This window comes from Cordyceps militaris (assembly GCF_000225605.1).
Source record: "Cordyceps militaris CM01 unplaced genomic scaffold CCM_S00001, whole genome shotgun sequence".
In the NCBI taxonomy this organism is placed as follows: domain Eukaryota; kingdom Fungi; phylum Ascomycota; class Sordariomycetes; order Hypocreales; family Cordycipitaceae; genus Cordyceps; species Cordyceps militaris.
Window position 1 is genome coordinate 1,474,887 of NW_006271969.1, and position 17,876 is coordinate 1,492,762.

Sequence of the window (17,876 nt, forward strand, 5' to 3'; positions counted from 1 at the left end):
TACCTTTAAAGGTAATACCTTAAAGGCTTAATACTAATTAGCCTATAATAGTCCTAGAAGTAATAAGATAGTAGTAAACTATAAGGGGAGCCTTAGTAGCTATAAAACTTATAAAGCCTTATAACTTATAATTATAGAAGGTTTATTATAATACCTTTAAAAGGTAATACCTTAAAGGCTTAATACTAGTTAGCTTATAATAGTCCTAGAAATAATAAGATAGTAATAGGCTATAAAGGGAGCCTTAATAGCTATAAGACCTATAGAGCCTTATAACTTATAACTATAAAAGGCTTACTATAATACCTTTAAAAGGTAATACCCTAAAGGCTTAATACTAGTTAGCCTATAATAGTCTTAAAAGTAATAAAATAATAATAAATAAAGAGCTAGTTAGCCTTTAAAGGGTAATACCCTAAAGGCTAATACTAATAAAGGTATTAATAAAGAGCTAGTTAGCCTTTAGAAAGTAATACCCTAAAGGCTAATACTAATAAAGGTATTAATAAAAAGCTAGCTAGCCTTTAATAAGTAATACCTTAAAGGCTAATACTAATAGTATTAATAAAGAGCCTACTATAGTACTTATAAAAGGTAATACCTTAAAGGTATAGAGCTAATTAACTATAATACTTATAAAATAGCTTTAATAGGTAATACCCTAAAGATTAGAGGCCTTAAGAGTATAATACTTCTAGAATAAACCCCTAGAAAATTATAGCTTAGAAGGTACTTAATATAGTCTTAAATAATACCTATACTTATAAAAGGCTAGTTTTAATAGTAACTTAGTTATAATATTAATAGTATTCTTAGTACTTAGAATTTAACTAAAGCTTAATTAATATAATATATTCTTATTATATAACTAATAGTATTAAATATCTATATACTTTATATAGGGGTATTCTTAGATACTAGAAGCTTAGGTAATAGTACTAGAGTTATTAGCCTAAATAGTAATCTTAATATAGGTAGGCTTTTCCCTAAGGGTTTTTATAATAATATAATAAAGCTATTAAATCTAAATAGCTTTCTAGGCTATATTATACTAGAAGATATACTTTACTTTAATAATTAAATATATAATAATATTCTATAGCTTTAAGTACTAGAATATAATACTACTTTTTAAAGTAATAATAAAGCTATTAATAAATTTATATATTTATTAGTAGCTAGTATAATTAATATTATAATAAATTTAAGATCTTTTATTAAGTCCTATAAAAATAAGTTTATAGTTAATAGTACTTTTAATATATTATAAAAACTATTTTAAGCTAATAATATATTCTACTAGTAAGGTAGCTATAAATCTATAGTAATAACTAATAGTAAAGTAGATATTAGGCCTAGAGTAGTTAAAAAGATAAATTAGGTTTTTATAGGTTTTAATATACTAGCTATTCTTAATAGTTAGCTATTATTTAATACTTTTAATAATAAGACTTATTAGTAGGTTATAAGGTTTATAATTAAGAAGGCTAGCTTCTTTTAAAAGGGCTTTAGTATATCTACTTTAAAAGAGTATAAAGATTCTTATATATTAGTCCTAGTAAATATTAATACTAAGATAGTAACTAATAAGGTTTATATTTATTATCTTATAGGTATTTAATAAGGCTTTCTTAATCTTTATAATAGTAACCTTATTCTTACTAATAATAAGAAGATTATTAATATAAACTATAATAATTAGGCTATTTTTATAAATAAATAAGGAATAATTAAGCTATATAGGCTTAAAGTTAAGACTTTAAAGTATTTTATAAAGGGTTATATACTAAATCTATAGAGCTTACTTTAGCCTATATAGGAACTTTAGTAGCTTCTATACTTTCTTAAGGTATTCTTCTTAATATTCTTTAGGTATTTTAATATAGACTTTAGTATCTATAGAACTATAAAGAAAGGTAGTCTTAATATTTATTTACTTAACTTTAAAGTCTAGAGTAGCTATAATTACTAGTAGTAGGTATAATATTAAAATTTTTAATATACTTATAAATATTTTATAGTAATTAAGTCTTTTATATTAATTAAAGCCTTTTATTATATATTAAGATTTCTAGTAAATAACCTTATTATTAATACCTTTTTTAAGTTTATATATTTATTTATTTAAAAAGATAATCTTATTTTTAGGCCTATTAACTATAATTATAATATAGTTCTTTATTAAAGAGTTATACTTATTTACTATTAAGCTTTTTTACTTTTATAAGTTAAAGTAAAGAATAGCCTATTTATATATTATAGGTTCTTTATTATAAATAAGGTTATTAAATATAGTAAGGTTTATTATATTATTAAGATTAAAATAAAGTATATATTAGTAGTTTTAGGATATTAGAACTAATCTAATTAGAATTTTAATCTATATTATAGGTCTTTCTTCTTACTTAATAGTATTACTTAAAACTAAAGATAAGGGTATTTTAAAGAGGTTAAATAGTATCTTATTAATACTAATAATAAAGATAAGATATAAAGTTAATTAAATATCTAATAATATTAATTTAAATTTATTATTACTTAGTATATATAGATAGCTAATAAAGTTATTATTATTAGCTAGGTTATAAATATTATTATCTTTATTAGTAATCCCTAATACTACTAATATAGAGGATATAGAGGGTATTATTTATTTAGGCTTTATAGTTAAGGTAGTAGGTATATTATAATACTTTACTATAAAGCTTTTACTAGTAGGTAAATTATAAGTAATTAAAGTAATTTCTATATACTTTTATTTCTTACTAATTACCTATTAACCTAAAGAGTAATATATAGTTTTACTTTTATAGCCTAAAGTAAGGTTATTTTACTAAAAAAGGTTATATTTAAAATCTTTAAATAGCTAATTAAGTTATTCTTAAAAGATAATATTATTAATAACTACTAGTTTATTAAGTCTATTAGTATTTAAGATAATATAGTTAGTTTAGCCTTTATATCTAATTAGGATATATAAGATAGTTTTAAGAACTATTTTTAGAATATAATAAGAGGTCTTTTATTACTTATAACTACTTATAATTTATAAATAACTAAGGTTAGGTTTATTTCTAAACTATAGTTTATAAGAAGTTATTAGTTTATTATTCCTTATTATAGGGGTATACTATTAGAAAGTAGTATAGGCTTATATTATAACTAGCTAGAATTTAATTAGTACTTTTAACTAATATATAATAAAAAAAAGCTTATTTTATAGTATCCTATTCTTAACCTTAGTAATACTATTCTATTAATATTAATTAGTAATAGAATACTATAGATATATACCTAAGGAAATATAAGAGTTCTTAAACTAAGTTATAATATTCTTCCCTTCTTAATCTAGCTAGATAAAATAGTATTTATATTCTAGATATTCTTATATCTTTAAGAAATTTAATATTATATTAGGTAATTAAGATTTCTTTTTAATAAAGAATAGCTAGTATATTCTAATATAATTATTAATAATAGTAACCTAGTACTAATCCTTCTTTTAAGAGGTAGGTAAGGTACTAATAATATTAATATAAAGGCTTTTAAGAAAATATATTCCCTTCCTAAATAGATAAATATAAAGGCTTTCTTTTTATCTCTTTATAAGATAGCTAATATAATATTTATATTAACTAATAGGCTTTATATTAATAAAAATAAAGATAAGTTTAGTAATATTCTATTTCCCTAGATATTTAAGTTAATTATACTATAGCTTATACTTTAGGTTATTTATTATATAGGCTAATATACTAATACTTAAAGTAATATAGTTAATTATATAGACTTTAGTAGTTTACTAAATAATAAGAATAACCCTTTAATCCTTTATTATAACTACTCTTTCTTTACTAAAGATTACTATAATATTCTTTATTATTAAGTAGCTAATAAAGAGTAGGCTTATTAAGGTACCTTTTTATAGAATACTATTATATAATTCTAAGGTAATCCTAGGGCTTTTTATAGTAATAATAGCTATTCTATAAGTAGTAGGTTTTAAAATAGTACTAGTAAAACCTTAAATACTAAGACCTAAGTAAAAGAATAGGTTCTTTATAAGTTCCTTATAGCTTAAGATATAGCTAAATATACTAAAGTTAAATAGTATTAGTTTTTAATATAATATTATAAAAAGACTAAAATCTTATCTAAGTTTAATACCTATAAAAGTACTATCTACCCTAAATTAATTAAAGTATTATAAGCTTTAAAAGATAATAAAAGTAAATTAAGTTAGCTTAAAGTCTATAAAGAGACTTATATACTATCTAAAGCTAACCTTCTTATATTTATATTTACTATTATATTTTTTAGTTAGGTATTAGTATTTTCTATTTTATTAAAATAAAAAGGGTAGGTTTATTAAATAGAGTTTAGAGTATAACTTCTAGTATTACTTATTAAAGTAACCTAAAAGCTTATAAAAAGAATAAAAGTACCTAGTAGTATTAGGTTTTATTATACTATAAGGGGAATACTCTTTAGTAGTTATTATAATAATTAAAATAGCTTACTATTTAGACTTTTTATTATTTTATTATTTAAACTTAATAAAGTTAGTTATAATTATAACTACCTATATAAATATAGTTATAAAAGCTATAATAGTATTATTAGTTTACTTTAGAATAAGATAAAGAGCTATCTTAGTAGTATAGAAGTTAAATTCTTTATTAAGACTATTAATAAAAAGGTATATTATTAAAGTTTTAAAAACTTTAAAGTCTTTATTAAAAGATTACTATTTAGCCTAAGTATTAATAAGTACTATAGTAAGTTTCTTAATAAATCTATATTAAGTAAAGGTTAATATTAAGAAATAGTTAATTATAGTTTAGAAAATAGTAATACCTTTTAGTTTAAAATACTTTTTTAAGACTATAATTATATTTAATATTATAACTTTATCTTTAATAAGACTATAAATATATTCTTTAAGGCTTATATTAATAAAAATAATAGTATAGACTTAGTCCTATATCTATTCTTAAATAAGATTCTTTATAGTCTTATTACTATAAGCCTTAGTTAGGATAGAGTTATTTCCTTAGCCTTTTAATAGTAATCTATTAAGATTACTAAGTCTTAGTATATTAATTATCTTTAGCTTTTATTTAACTTAACTACTTTTAGATTTAAGCTTTAAGATATTTAGTACCTTCTTTAGTATTAAGAATATAATACTAGATAATAGAGTAGGTAATAAGGCTTAGCTTATATATAGGAATTAAGTTATTAATAATACTACCTACTAAGGGAGTAGAACTTTAAAATAATAAGAAGGATAATAGGCTAAGTATATAGTCTTTTTTTTTAAACTAAGTATTTTATATTTATTTAAAGGTAAAAAGTATTTAAGTAAATAATAAGAAATTCTTCTTACTAAGTATATAGTTATTATATACCTTTTATAATAGTTAAGACTATAGATTATAGTAAGTAATCTAATAGGTATATTTAAGACTATAAATTATAGTAAATAATCTAATAAGTATATTTATTTAAAGGCTATAACTATATTAAGTAAATTTATATTATAATATATATAAGATAAGTATATAGAGTCTATATATAAATTACTAAGTAAGGTATAGTAATAGAATTTCTTTTTCTTTATATAGAATTTTTATAGTAGATAGACTTATTAAATATACTTTAAATTAGCTAGAGTTTAGAGTCTTTCTTCTTCCTATATATAAGGAGTTATAAATTTCTTAAGTTTTATAGTAAATATTAGCTTATATAGATAGTAGGTAAATTTAGTAAGAAATTAATACTTTCTTTTATTTTATTAATAACTTTTATAATATAAGTATTATTAGGCTTATAACCTATTAATCCTAATAAGGTATATATAGGGTAAAAGGTAAAGTTATTATATTATATAACTTCTATCTAGTTATATAGTATAGGTAAGTGCTAGATATACTAGGTAATAGGAGATTATTCTTCTGGCTTTAGAGCTATCTATTATTATTAATAATATAGAAGTATTAAACTCTATCTTTAAGATATTAAATAATACTATTAATATATACTTACTATAAGTTATATATTAGATTTATAATAGGATTATTTAGTATAAGTTTAATAGTCTACTAGAGGTAGGTAACCTAAAAATACCTTTTTTTCTTATTTACTTATACTTATATAAGTAACTTAATTAGTATTAAGCTAAAAGAACTCTTTCTAGATTAGCCTTATTAGAGCTAGTTATTAATATTTATATAAGGCTTAATAAATTATTATTATATAAGGATATTACTATTAATATAATCTAAGAGTTTATTATAGGGGAATAACCTCCTTTTTTTATTTTCTTTATTTTTATTTTTTTTCCCTATTTTTATATTTAAAATATAAAATATAAAATAAATAATAATATATAATATTTATCCTTTTAATATTTACTTCTTTATATAAATTAAAAAAACCCTTTTATCCTTTAATATTACTAGTATATCCTCTTATATAATAATATTAGTAATATTACTCTTTATCTTACTAGCTACTTTATCTATAAGCTTTACTAAGCTAGGTAAATTATTAGTAATAAAGGGAGCTTATATAATCTCTTACTTAATATTAAGCTTTAAATCTAATATATTTAGCCTTTAAATTATTACTTTCTTTATTAATAGCTTTATTTTATAAGATAAAGCTTATAAATTAATATAAACCTTCTTTACTATATATAAACCTATTATTAGTTACTTTTAATTATCTAGATATATTATTAAAAGATTAATTATAATCTTCTTATCTAATTAATTATACCTAAATACTATTAAAAGCCTTTTAATTATTATTATTTATTAAATACTAGTATAGTAATTAATAATATTTAAAAGGGATTTTAAGATAATTATAGCCTTAACTTCCTACTCTTTATTTAGTAATACTAATAATATAAGATTAATACTATTTAATATAATTAATAATAGTATATCTCTATATAACTAGTATTTAAACTATAAATAAATATATTATTATAATATATATTTACTAATATAGTTTAGACTAGATATTATTTAAGGTATTAGAATATTCTTAATATATCTATTTTTAATTATAGTATTAAATAGTTAAAGTATAAATATAATACCTTTATTATTTATTTTTAGCTAAGTTATAATAAAACTAGTTTATCTTACTTATATACTATTTAAAATAGTACTTTATATTATAACCTAACTATTAATAAAAAGGCTTTAAAGTATAATTTAAGTTAAAGGTATATTTATATTATTTATTAAGTTAAGTATAATAAGGTCTTTATTATTAATTATAATTAACTTTATATTTAAAATATTATAATTACTTAAAAAAGGCCTTTAAATAGTTTCTTCTATAGGTAGTAGTAATTCTTATATAGATAAATATAATATTAAATAGTAATAAAGATATATATCTTAGTCTAGATATTATTATACTAACTCTTAATACTATATACCTATCTTTAGGTAGTATTTCTTTATTATAATAAGTATTAATATTAATTAAGGAAAAAGGGTTATATAAAGTTTTTTCTTTTATATATAAACTATTATTACTTATATCTAGTTATAATATTTAATAAAGTACTAATAAGTATACTTAAATATATATTTAGCTATATTTTATTTAAATCCTTACCTATTTAATAAATATTATAATAATTTATTACTATTATATTTATATAATATTATATATACTTACTATATTTAGTATATCCTTTTATATAATAGGAAAGTATAGTTTAGTTATAATTATTATTAGTTAATAATATATATAAGTAATATTATATAATACCTTTTAAAAAATATTAATATACTTAAAAAAAGTATATATAGTTTATATATATATTCTTAGCTAGCCTTTAAAGCTATATATAACTAATAAAGATATAATTATAATTTTAATACTTTAAATAAACTATCTTATATTCTTTACTATAAATATAAATAATTATTACTTTAATATTTTAAATATATAATAAATTTAATAATTAGCCTTATTTATAACTATATATTAGTATTAAATTTAGTTAAAGTAAGTATATAAATATAGACTATTTATATATAATATTAAGTTATTTATTTATAAGAATATTAGTCTTTATAAATACTTAAACTATTAACTCTTTAATATTATTAAACTAAGCTATAAAAGTTATAATAACTAATAATACTATATTTATAATAATAATTAGTATAATAAAAAGAGTTATAAATTTATAAAATATAATTCTACTAGTAAATAGTATATATAGCCTTAAATTATATTCTATATTATATAAATATAGATATTAATATACTAAAAATAATTATATACGCTCTTAGTGTATACCTAGTGTGTAAACCCCGATATAAGTATGTAAAATGCGTTTTAGCGATAACTCACCTATAGGCTGCCGTACCCTGCAGGCCTGGGTTGTCGTCCCAGTTCAATTGAGCCTTGCCATGCCACGCTACAGAGGCTTCAGGTTCTGCCGGAGATCAACAATGCAGCTTGACAAGGGGTAAACTGGGCAAACAGATTTGCAAGGTGGGGTTTGAAGAACTCGGACCGGCTGAAGAAGTTGCTCATTCGGCCTAATTAGAGAGAGACAAGTCCCGCTCCTAGCAAGGCGCGGGGCGGAAATCTCATGGGGGTAGGGTATGCGTACATACTGGGAGGAGAAGTTGTTGACAGACTTGGGGTTAGAGGCAATCAGGATCATCAGGATCAGGACTCAGGCTAATAACTAAAGAAACACCCTTGCTGGGAGGGGTAGCCCTGGGAAATCCAACACCCAACCCTCCTGTCCCGCACAGTTTCTCCAACCTAGTGGCGTCAATGCTAGCTACCTAGCTAGTTAGACTGGACTGGACAGGAAAGGACCGTTTTTACTGTCGCTCCTCAAGTGGATATTGAGATCAAAAGGGGACGAGTCTATTGACGGGAAAACAGGTTGTGGCAGAAAAAACCCAGCTGGCCACCTGAGAACCTAGTTGGTTACATTGCACTTGCAGGGATCTACCGCCCAAATGCGCTGATGAGGGGGGAGGCTTTCGTTTCGTCGTTTCTCGCTTCTCGGTCGGTCGCACGATTGAGCAGAGGCGCCGCTAGTGCCCCGCGTAATTCCTCCAGGTTTTTTGCCTCCATCTGCGATGACAGGTGAAGCAGAGAGGGAGAGAGAGTGAGCGTTGCGCCGCATGTGAGGCGCCATCACGACCTCGCCATATTGGCCGCCCATTGGAACGACTCTCCACCGGTTCGCCCCCGCGCGCCCGTGAGCTTTGACTACGGCTTTTTATTACTCCCTCTGACAAAAAACTTATCCAAATGCTATTCTGGGGACCCAATGTGCAACCGTGGGTCAACTGACGCCTCAAACAGAGACAGCGGGAAGCCTGGAACGGCAATGATCGCTGCCGCCATCTCACAAACCGGCAGGGTAACAGCTGCCCTGTTCGAGACACTCTTCCCCGCCTGCCAATAAAGTCTTTCTTCAAACAAATACTTCTTTTCCACGCGGCAGTGGCCGGCCTCATGGAGTACCAGTAGCGTTTCCACGACACTCTGCACGCTCTTGCTCGTCTCCTATACCAGTCGTGGACCTACCTGTTGGCTGGAAAGATAAAGCCCTCGGGATCGCCAATCACTCGCTGCTCGGAACCGCCCCCGAGAAAAAGACTTGACTTATTACTGTGCGTACATGTGGTTGTCGCATATCCCATATCCTATATCCCATATCCCATATCACATCCCCCTCTACTACATACCTTCTCTACAGGTCATATGCAACTAGGTACGTTTTGCTTAACTCTTGTTGGTCTCACCGCCTGCATACCCCAACCTGCAAAATGCATCTCGACTCAGTGCCATGAATCCACGCTGACCAGCCGCAGCTGACATGTACTCATCAACCACTCAGTTTGGCCAGATAGGCTGGCCACCATCTTGCACCGTAATGCCGTGTCCTGATAACGGCCCCAACCCCTTGCCCATTACACTAGTTGATGATCGTGGCACACCTTTCATTGCTTTTGTTCAAGATCCTTACGAAGCCCACGGCCTCTACTACGAAATGAGTCTCAACAACCAGAAGTTTGACGCCAACTCATGTGCTTCCCAAAAATACATCGAGGCACCATCCGACGTCGGCCAAAACCCGGGTTTCTACCCGATCCCGCCGCATTCTTTACTCAAGTCTGACGTATCAGCTGTCGTCGGACAGCTAGGGAATGCCGATGGCAGTCCACCCTCTCATCTGCTTCACCAGACATCACTCGACTTCAAGGAGGAGATGCTCCGCAACCGCCATATCAACAACAATGAAAACACATTCATGGAGTGGGTGTACCCGCCCACAAAGGGATCACCAGCTCGAAGCTTTAGTGAAAATACGGTGCAGTGGGGGAGTGACGCCATGTTTGACGCGGAGACGAGAACTGCGCGTCGTCGGGTTGGCGTACGGCAGCTTACGCAGTTCAGACTCCAATTAATGCCCGAGGAGGAGGAAGAGGAGGAGGAGGAAGAAGAAGAGGAGGAGGAAGAGGAGGAAGAGGAAGAACAGGATGGCGATGCCGAGGACGCAACATCTCCGGGAGCCAGGTCCAGCCAAGCCCGCAGCCCGGCGTCCTCTGTCAGAAAGGGACCCAGCGGCCGAAGCAGACGAAACATACCCAAGAAGGTTTACACAGACAGTCCTGCAGCTTCCGTTGCCAGACCTCTGATGTCGAGACGAGAACCAAAGGGGCAACGCAAGAAGCTCACGATTGAACAGAAGCGCAGCAACCACATCCGGCACGAGAAGAAACGGCGCGGGCTCATACGAGATGGATTCAATGATCTTACAGAGCTCGTCCCGGAGCTTCGGGGAGGAACATGGTCACGATCTAGGATTTTGTTCAAGGGGGTGGAATTTTTAACTACGCTGTTGGAGAAGAACGCGTCGTTGCAAGCAGAGCTGGATGCCCTAAAAACGGGTGAACAAGCAAAATGAGGACAGGGCCCCAGCATTGGCGGCATCACGGGAGATGAACAGATTGTAATGATAAGACGATATTCTAAACTCTATATTCAATTGTTTCTATTTTTGCCCAAAATGAACCATCAGCCTAGGGCATGTTGCTCACACGTTTTGGGGGCGCTTGGCCAAGAAAACCTTTGGAGCCTCCGATGAACCTGAGACCAAAGGAAGCCCCCGCCGCCGTCTTCCGACCAAAACGATAGTCAGGAACACATGGCTTGCCACGGCGGGGGGAGGCGCTTGGACTGTCGATTGAGTATGTATCCGTAAACAATGCGTTTATCCAAGGCGGTTGATCCCGTAGAGTAATAGTGGGCTGAGTTTCTGAGTTTCTCTTCCGTACCCAGTAGTCACCTGTTCGTTGTTTCTAGGGCAGGGAGAGGGAAAAAAAACCGGCCGAGCGCCACTTGTTGGTGCTTTGACAAGGCGACGACTGTTGGGTGCGCCAAGCCACAAAAGCCGATGGTGGATGGTGGTGACCGGGAGAGGGGGGGGGGGAGGGGGAGTGTTGAGTTGTGTAGTTAGTAAATCTCCAAGAATTACTGGGAATAGTTGCCTATCCAGACGAAATCTCTAGTCAGGTTCTCGTGTACTCTCACCCCTCCCTTTGGTGCCACACACCGTCCGGGGGAGCCGCAAGCAAAACTTGCCGCGAGAGGCTCAAGAAAAGAAAGCACATATGTGCTCGGCGAAGACTGGATGAGGGGAAAAAACAAAAAGAAACACACAGGCGGCCGAATCCACCCCCCTCCCCCCTCTTCACCCCTCAATGTCTCACCTGCCTGCTGAGGATCAGACATTTTGCGGGGTTGTGGTGTGGGTTCATTTGGAATTGTAGTTTTTTCTTCCAATCCCTATTGTTCTTGTTTCCAGGCGAAATGACGGATGAGGATGCGTCTTGTTTCAGAGTGGTCCTGTCTTGGCTGCAACGCGGCTCAACCACGATGCGGTGGCCGGACACAACAAGTCAACCCTCGTGGGTTCATTGACCGGATCTCGGTATGTTTTGTTCTGATCACGAGTGTTGACGAGTTGTCGGCACTTGTTTTTTTTGCTGATCTTTCTGATATACCCCGGATTCTTGGACACGTCACATCTTGATAGTGCTCCGGAGATGACGAGAACCTCACTCAGCGTTGCATTTCGAACATGAAAAATGGCCTCACCCAGCGTAGCATTCTGTGTCTAGTCTAATAGTTGAAAGGAAATTATGAGATGCATCCTATAGTGATAATTCGGCAGCCAAGAGTTCTCCGTCCGCGTGATCGAGAATGACAGAATTCGTGATATAAAATGGCCAACTGCCCGGCAGTCCAAATCAACATGTTGAATCATCAAGCCAGACACTCCTCCTCATTCCCATCAATCTCATCTCACTTTTACGCGCATCTGCTCGTGCTTCCCTTAAAAAAATATCCCCAGTATCAACATGCATCTCGCCGCCTCCCTCGTCCTCCTCACGGCCCTGACCGGCGCCCACGGACTCGTCGCCCAGCGCGACGCCGCGCCCGTCATTGCCGTGCTGACGGCCGTGCAGAACGACATTGACGGGCTGGACACCGCCGTGCAGGGCTGGACCACGGACCCGGCCCCGGTCCTCGACGCCTCCAACCAGCTCGTGGCCACCATCGGCCAGGGCACCACCACGGTGCAGGGCACGGCCGACCTCACCCTCGAAGAGTCCCTCGACCTCCTGCCGCCCGTCGACTCGCTCAAGCAGCACGCCCAGACGCTCGTCGACGACCTCAAGGCCAAAAAGGACGTCATCCAGCAGGCCGGCCTCTGCGAGATCGTCAGCGGCCAGATCGCCGACATCAGCGCCGCGAGCAAGCAGCTGATTGACGCTACCGTGTCCAAGGTGCCCCCAGAGGCGCAGGACATTGCCGCGCAGCAGGCACAGGGCATCAACGACGTTCTTGCGGATGCGCAGACGGCCTTTTCCGCGGAGAACTGCACCAACGCCTAGGTCGAGCAGCGAATGCCGGCTTGTCGAGAGTAGGCTTGGTTGACGACTGGGTTGCGAGAGTAGCATTGGTTCACAAGCTTACCTAGTTGACAACATAGTAAAAATAAATCGTGAAAGTCTGAATCATCCACTAGTAGAGGGAGATATATGGCAGTCTCCTAGTGCCAGACATGTCGGTGAATGTATCATGTGTCCGCGTCACGACATTGGTGCTTTCTTCAATGTCCTTTACGGCTAAAGACATTGTTTATACTGTGATCCTGAATTTGCGATAATGCCCCTAAATTTGCGATAATAACACCTATTGTATCGCCTGTATCGCCCGTATCGCCTGTATCGTCTGAATCGCTGAGCTCTGCATCGCTGGCTAAGAGGCTGCCTAGTGCCTACCTTGCGGCGCTCTTAAGGCTCTTAAGGGAGGTGTTGAGGGCGTTGATAGCAGGAAAACACTAGAAGAGGTTATTATAAATATCTAATTAGGTTTAGCTTGTTGTTATTTGATCAATTCTTGTTGTCAAAATAGCAGCCTTCACTAATTCGTAGTAAAATGAGACACAATTAAATTAACTGAAATGCTACTCAAACTATTGGATAGCCACAGCGATAACTATACAGGAAGCGGCTGCTAAAACATGCGCGTGACAATATATATGCCAATTGTGGTTCTGCCCAATGTTGATACAGTTTTGCCCTTGTCCCAGTTCCGTGTAATAGCCCTTTTGGCAGAAGAGAAGTAAACGTTCAACTGATGCTCCCTCTATACCATGTACTTTTCTCTCAAGACTCTCCGCGTGGACAGTGAAGCCGACTCATGTCGCGAACTTACAGCAAAAGAGCGGCAACGGCCATGGCAGCGGCACCGAGGGGCGCAATGGCAGCGGCACCAGCGACAACGGGGACCGAAGAGCTGGGAGAGCCGGAGGTGTGCGTGCTAGAGGCCGAGGCGCTGGCCGAAGCACTGGTGTGGGAAGCCGTAGCGGCCGAGGACGAGGCCGGCGCGGAGGTGGAGGCGGCGCTCGAAGCGGCGCTGGTGGCAGCGCTGGTGGCAGCGCTGGTAGCCGGCGCGGAGGACGAGCCGGCGGCAGCGGAGGAGCTGCTGCCACCGCCGCTGGCGCTGTCCTTGCAGTTGGCCTCGCTGAACTCGTCGACGCTCTCCTGGAGAACCTTTGTGAGGTCGCCGACGAGCTGCGAGGCAATTGTCTGGGCCTCCTGGGGCACCTTGGCGATGACGGACTTGATGAGGTCCTGGGAGGCCGAGTTGACATTGCCGACCTGGGTGCGGACGAGCACGCACTCGCCCTCCTTCTCGACGGTGGAGCGGAACGCCTTGAGGTCCGCCGTCAGGGTCTGGCCGCTCTTGGTGAGGGCCTGGACGGGCGTCGTCAGCGTGACGGCGCCGTTGAGGTCGAGCTCGGCCGAAGCGTCGACCTTGGTCTTGCCGTCCTTGAGCGTGGCGATGAGGTCGTTGGACGCCTTGAGCAGCGCCGCCTTGTCGCCCGTGTAGCCTGTGACGGTCGAGTCGAGCGCCTCGAGGTTCTTCTGGACGTCGCTGAGGATGGCGGTCACGGTGGAGGCGTCACGAGGGGCGATGTTGATGGCCAGGGCGCCAGTGATGGCGCAGGCAATGAGGGAGTACTTCATTTTGGCGGGAGAAGAAAGAGAAGGGGTATAATGTGTAAGACTGAACAAGTCGGAATTGGTGTAAAAGTTGCCTGGTTGCGACTGAAACGACTGAGTTTGCAAGAGAAGACAAGTTGCGTGGATGAAGAAGGAACGGCAGGTTTGGCTCTGATGCTGCTTTATTTATCCAACTTGGTCTTCGTTTTGGTTTTTTGTTCAACAAGGTTTAATGAAGGGATCGGCTACAAGCGAGCTAGACAGGCTCGGTCCCTCTGTCGCGATTGACATATGTAGTCGATGTTGCCGAGGCCGCCACCCATGTCTCCATGAGGTACTGGTGATACATTCAGATGAAAATCGCCGCCACCCCCTGGCTAAATTGCTACGAGATGCTAGTTGTTTTCCATATTTAGCTACTTTGAGATTACATGTGCTTTCTGAGGCTCAGCAGAGTATTAAGTTTTTGCAATGATGGCTTTGCGGCCCGATGGACAAAGGTTGGCCACGCAGCAACTTGCAGCTGAGCCGCATGTACGGATACAAGCCACCGGAAAAGAAATGAGCACATCCATGCATGACTGGTGCGTAATAGCCTACATGCCTGCATGAAGAAACTGTCAGTCAAGGCAACGCCGCCGCTGCCTGAGACGAACGGCCCCGCGGACGGACACGAGGTGGATTGACGAGCCTGTTTCTTCACTGAAACTAACAGAACCAATCAAGGACTGTACTCGGGGTTTTTGACAACATACTATACTATAACATGCCCCGTACCGCGGTGTTCTAGGCTTCCCGGTTGCGCGATTACGCCATTACAGGTGGCCAGGGGGTTGTCGCAATTTAAACTTGGACTCGAGTAGTCAAACACTTTGAGCTGGCAGTGCCTTGTTTGAAGGTTCCATTCCTTCGTACTCGGCAGGACATGGTGGCGCCAACGTTTGTGCGGTTACATACAATGGACCACTGCTGCAATGACGGTGGCGCTCGCTGCCAGGACAAGGCCTCTGAGATGATGCGACATGGCGGCCGCACTCAACCATCGTCATCGTAGCATGATGATTTCGGCTCAAAGGAACTAGAGCAGCACGATCGCATCAATCAAATCTGCCACCTGTAGATCCATGATCGTGTCAATATCCGGGACGCTTGAGGTGTTTTAGCGCTACATGTGTGTGTTGGAGAAGATGAAGATGTTGACAGGCTTGGTATGCTTGGTATGTACTAATTAATCATGGTTCCACGCCGAAGCGCGCAGCCCTGTCTTGTTAAAGCCACACCCTCCCACTCGAGTCTAGCCCCGACGCCATGTAACATCTCGTCTGCCCCCTGGTGCGGGGGATATATGCAGTAGTTATGAGTCCAATGAGTCCACCGGGGTACTTCAACACAGCGCACGGCCGAGGCCAGTGCATCCGGGCAAGTCTTCCGTAGGAGGAGCCCCAGGAGCCCCTTGTACAGTTAAGCTTTCCCCAACCCAGGTTGACATGCCATCCGACATGTGCCCTGACCCTTGGCCGTTGCATATGGAGACACGGATCCTTCGCGAGCTGGCGGATCCTTCGTGAGCTGGCTAGCCTCAAGAGCGCACATGTACTGGTGGTAGTTGTCGTCTGCCGAGAAGCCACACCTTCCCCCCCTAACGCGCCTCGGGAGGCTTGAGTCCACATGTGCGGGGTTATTGAGGCTCGAGGCACGGAAGGATCCTTCCGCTGTGCCTGCCCGAGTAACAATGACTCTGATTTGCACTGGGGAAGGCGCTGGGTCGAAGCTTGTGCTGTCTGCGGGAAGATGAGTAATTTGTACTTGTAATCTGACGATACCCCCGCAATCCGCTACCCGTGTACATACGCTACTCGAAATAGCTTACTTGGATATATTCTGTTTGGAGAATTAACTAGTTGGGGTCTTTGTAGGAGATTGGTCTCTGCCATCAGGCATCACACGTCATGGGTACAGCTCTGTTAACCCTAATAAGGGGATAGCAAGCCTAGCAGTCGCAGCTGAGTTGCTAGCGTGAGATGTGTATAGCGCACAAAAGAGATTGGCCCATTTGCATAAAATTTGACGCGTTGCTCAAAGTAAATACTGCCTGTGGTTGATCCCTAGAAACGTACAAAGAAGCCCCTGAACTGAGAGAACTCTTGATAAAGTCAACATGCCTGGGTCGGGAAAAAAGAAAGACCAAAAAAGACCAAAAAAAATGCCGTCCAATTTTGCAAAGCGTCATCAAAAGACTGTCAATGCGGCCACGAGACCAAGACATGTCGCGACAAGAGCGCTACAAGGCCCAAGCCCCAGATGCGCGGCGGCGGACGTGCTCGTCGTCTCATTGCGGCCATTGACACAATTCTCCGGCGAAAAGTCGTTTTGGATGCCCGTCAGCGCGTCGGTGATGCCCTGGGAGAGGGCCTGGGAGATGTCGAGGGCGGCGCCCGGGACCCTGCCGTTGATGGCGGCGATGAGCCCGGATGAGCCGTTGTTGATGATGCCGACCTGCAGGCGCACGACCTCGCACAGGTTCTGCTGCTGGATCGAGCCCTTGAGCTTGCCCATGTTGGCGGTGAGGCCCGACGACAGCGACGACAGCTTGTGGACGGGCGCAATGAGGTGCACCGTCTCGATAAAGGTCAGGTTGCTGGTCGCGTTGACCGTCATGGTGCCGTACTTGATGGCCTGCACGATGCGGTCCGACGCCGCCAGCAGCGTCGCCGGGTCGGCCGTCCCCGTGTCGGCGACCTTGGACAGGCCCTGCACGCTGTCCGTCACGTTGGCCAGCACGGCCGCGACTGTGGCAAAGTCGCGCGCGGCCAGGTGCGCCGTCGAGGAGGACGAGGGCGAGGCAAAGGCGACGCCGGCGAGGGCGGCGCAGAAGGTAAGAGAGAGCCGCATGATGAGAAACAGAAAATGGGTTGAAAAGGTTGGTATGGCCGAGCTAGACGAGGAAGCACGTAGTTCTTGAAGAAAGGATTCGGCGGCCGGTGATATCGCACAGTTCAATCGGAGTGAAGAAGCCGTGGCATCTCCTGAAACGATCAAGACGAAAAAGGCTAATGCGAATACAAGTTGCCAAGATCCTACAGTCTCTTCGTTTTGGCCGTCATCCGTTCCATTCGCACGAGCAATCTGTCCCGCGCTTTAACTATGTTGGGCGCGATGGCGCACCAAACCTGGCTACATATGTGGCTGATCAAGCCAGCCGAGGACTCGTCCCGCCGGCCAAGAGAGACAAGCAATATCCGCATGTGATGAACGGCCCAGTAACCCTGTTAAACTACTATTCCTAGCATG

At 37.5% G+C, this 17,876-nt stretch overlaps 4 protein-coding genes across 4 annotated transcripts; 2 read left to right on the forward strand and 2 right to left on the reverse strand.

Moving 5' to 3' along the window:
- Positions 1 to 9,883: 9,883 nt before the first annotated feature.
- Positions 9,884 to 10,975, forward strand: CCM_00402 (HLH transcription factor; the record flags this gene model as incomplete). Its single annotated transcript, XM_006665562.1, has 1 exon — positions 9,884 to 10,975. The coding sequence occupies one exon, from the start codon at positions 9,884 to 9,886 to the stop codon at positions 10,973 to 10,975; it is 1,092 nt and encodes a 363-aa protein (XP_006665625.1).
- A 1,456-nt stretch (positions 10,976 to 12,431) lies between these two features.
- Positions 12,432 to 12,968, forward strand: CCM_00403 (uncharacterized protein; the record flags this gene model as incomplete). The annotated part of the gene is made up of 1 exon (XM_006665563.1): positions 12,432 to 12,968. One exon carries the CDS (start codon positions 12,432 to 12,434, stop codon positions 12,966 to 12,968), a length of 537 nt encoding a protein of 178 aa, XP_006665626.1.
- Positions 12,969 to 13,790: 822 nt separating this feature from the next.
- On the reverse strand, positions 13,791 to 14,609 carry CCM_00404 (cell wall galactomannoprotein Mp2/allergen F17-like protein; the record flags this gene model as incomplete). Its single annotated transcript, XM_006665564.1, has 1 exon — positions 13,791 to 14,609. The coding sequence occupies one exon, from the start codon at positions 14,607 to 14,609 to the stop codon at positions 13,791 to 13,793; it is 819 nt and encodes a 272-aa protein (XP_006665627.1).
- Positions 14,610 to 16,814: 2,205 nt separating this feature from the next.
- CCM_00405 (uncharacterized protein) lies at positions 16,815 to 17,477 on the reverse strand (the record flags this gene model as incomplete). The annotated part of the gene is made up of 1 exon (XM_006665565.1): positions 16,815 to 17,477. One exon carries the CDS (start codon positions 17,475 to 17,477, stop codon positions 16,815 to 16,817), a length of 663 nt encoding a protein of 220 aa, XP_006665628.1.
- Positions 17,478 to 17,876: the final 399 nt, after the last annotated feature.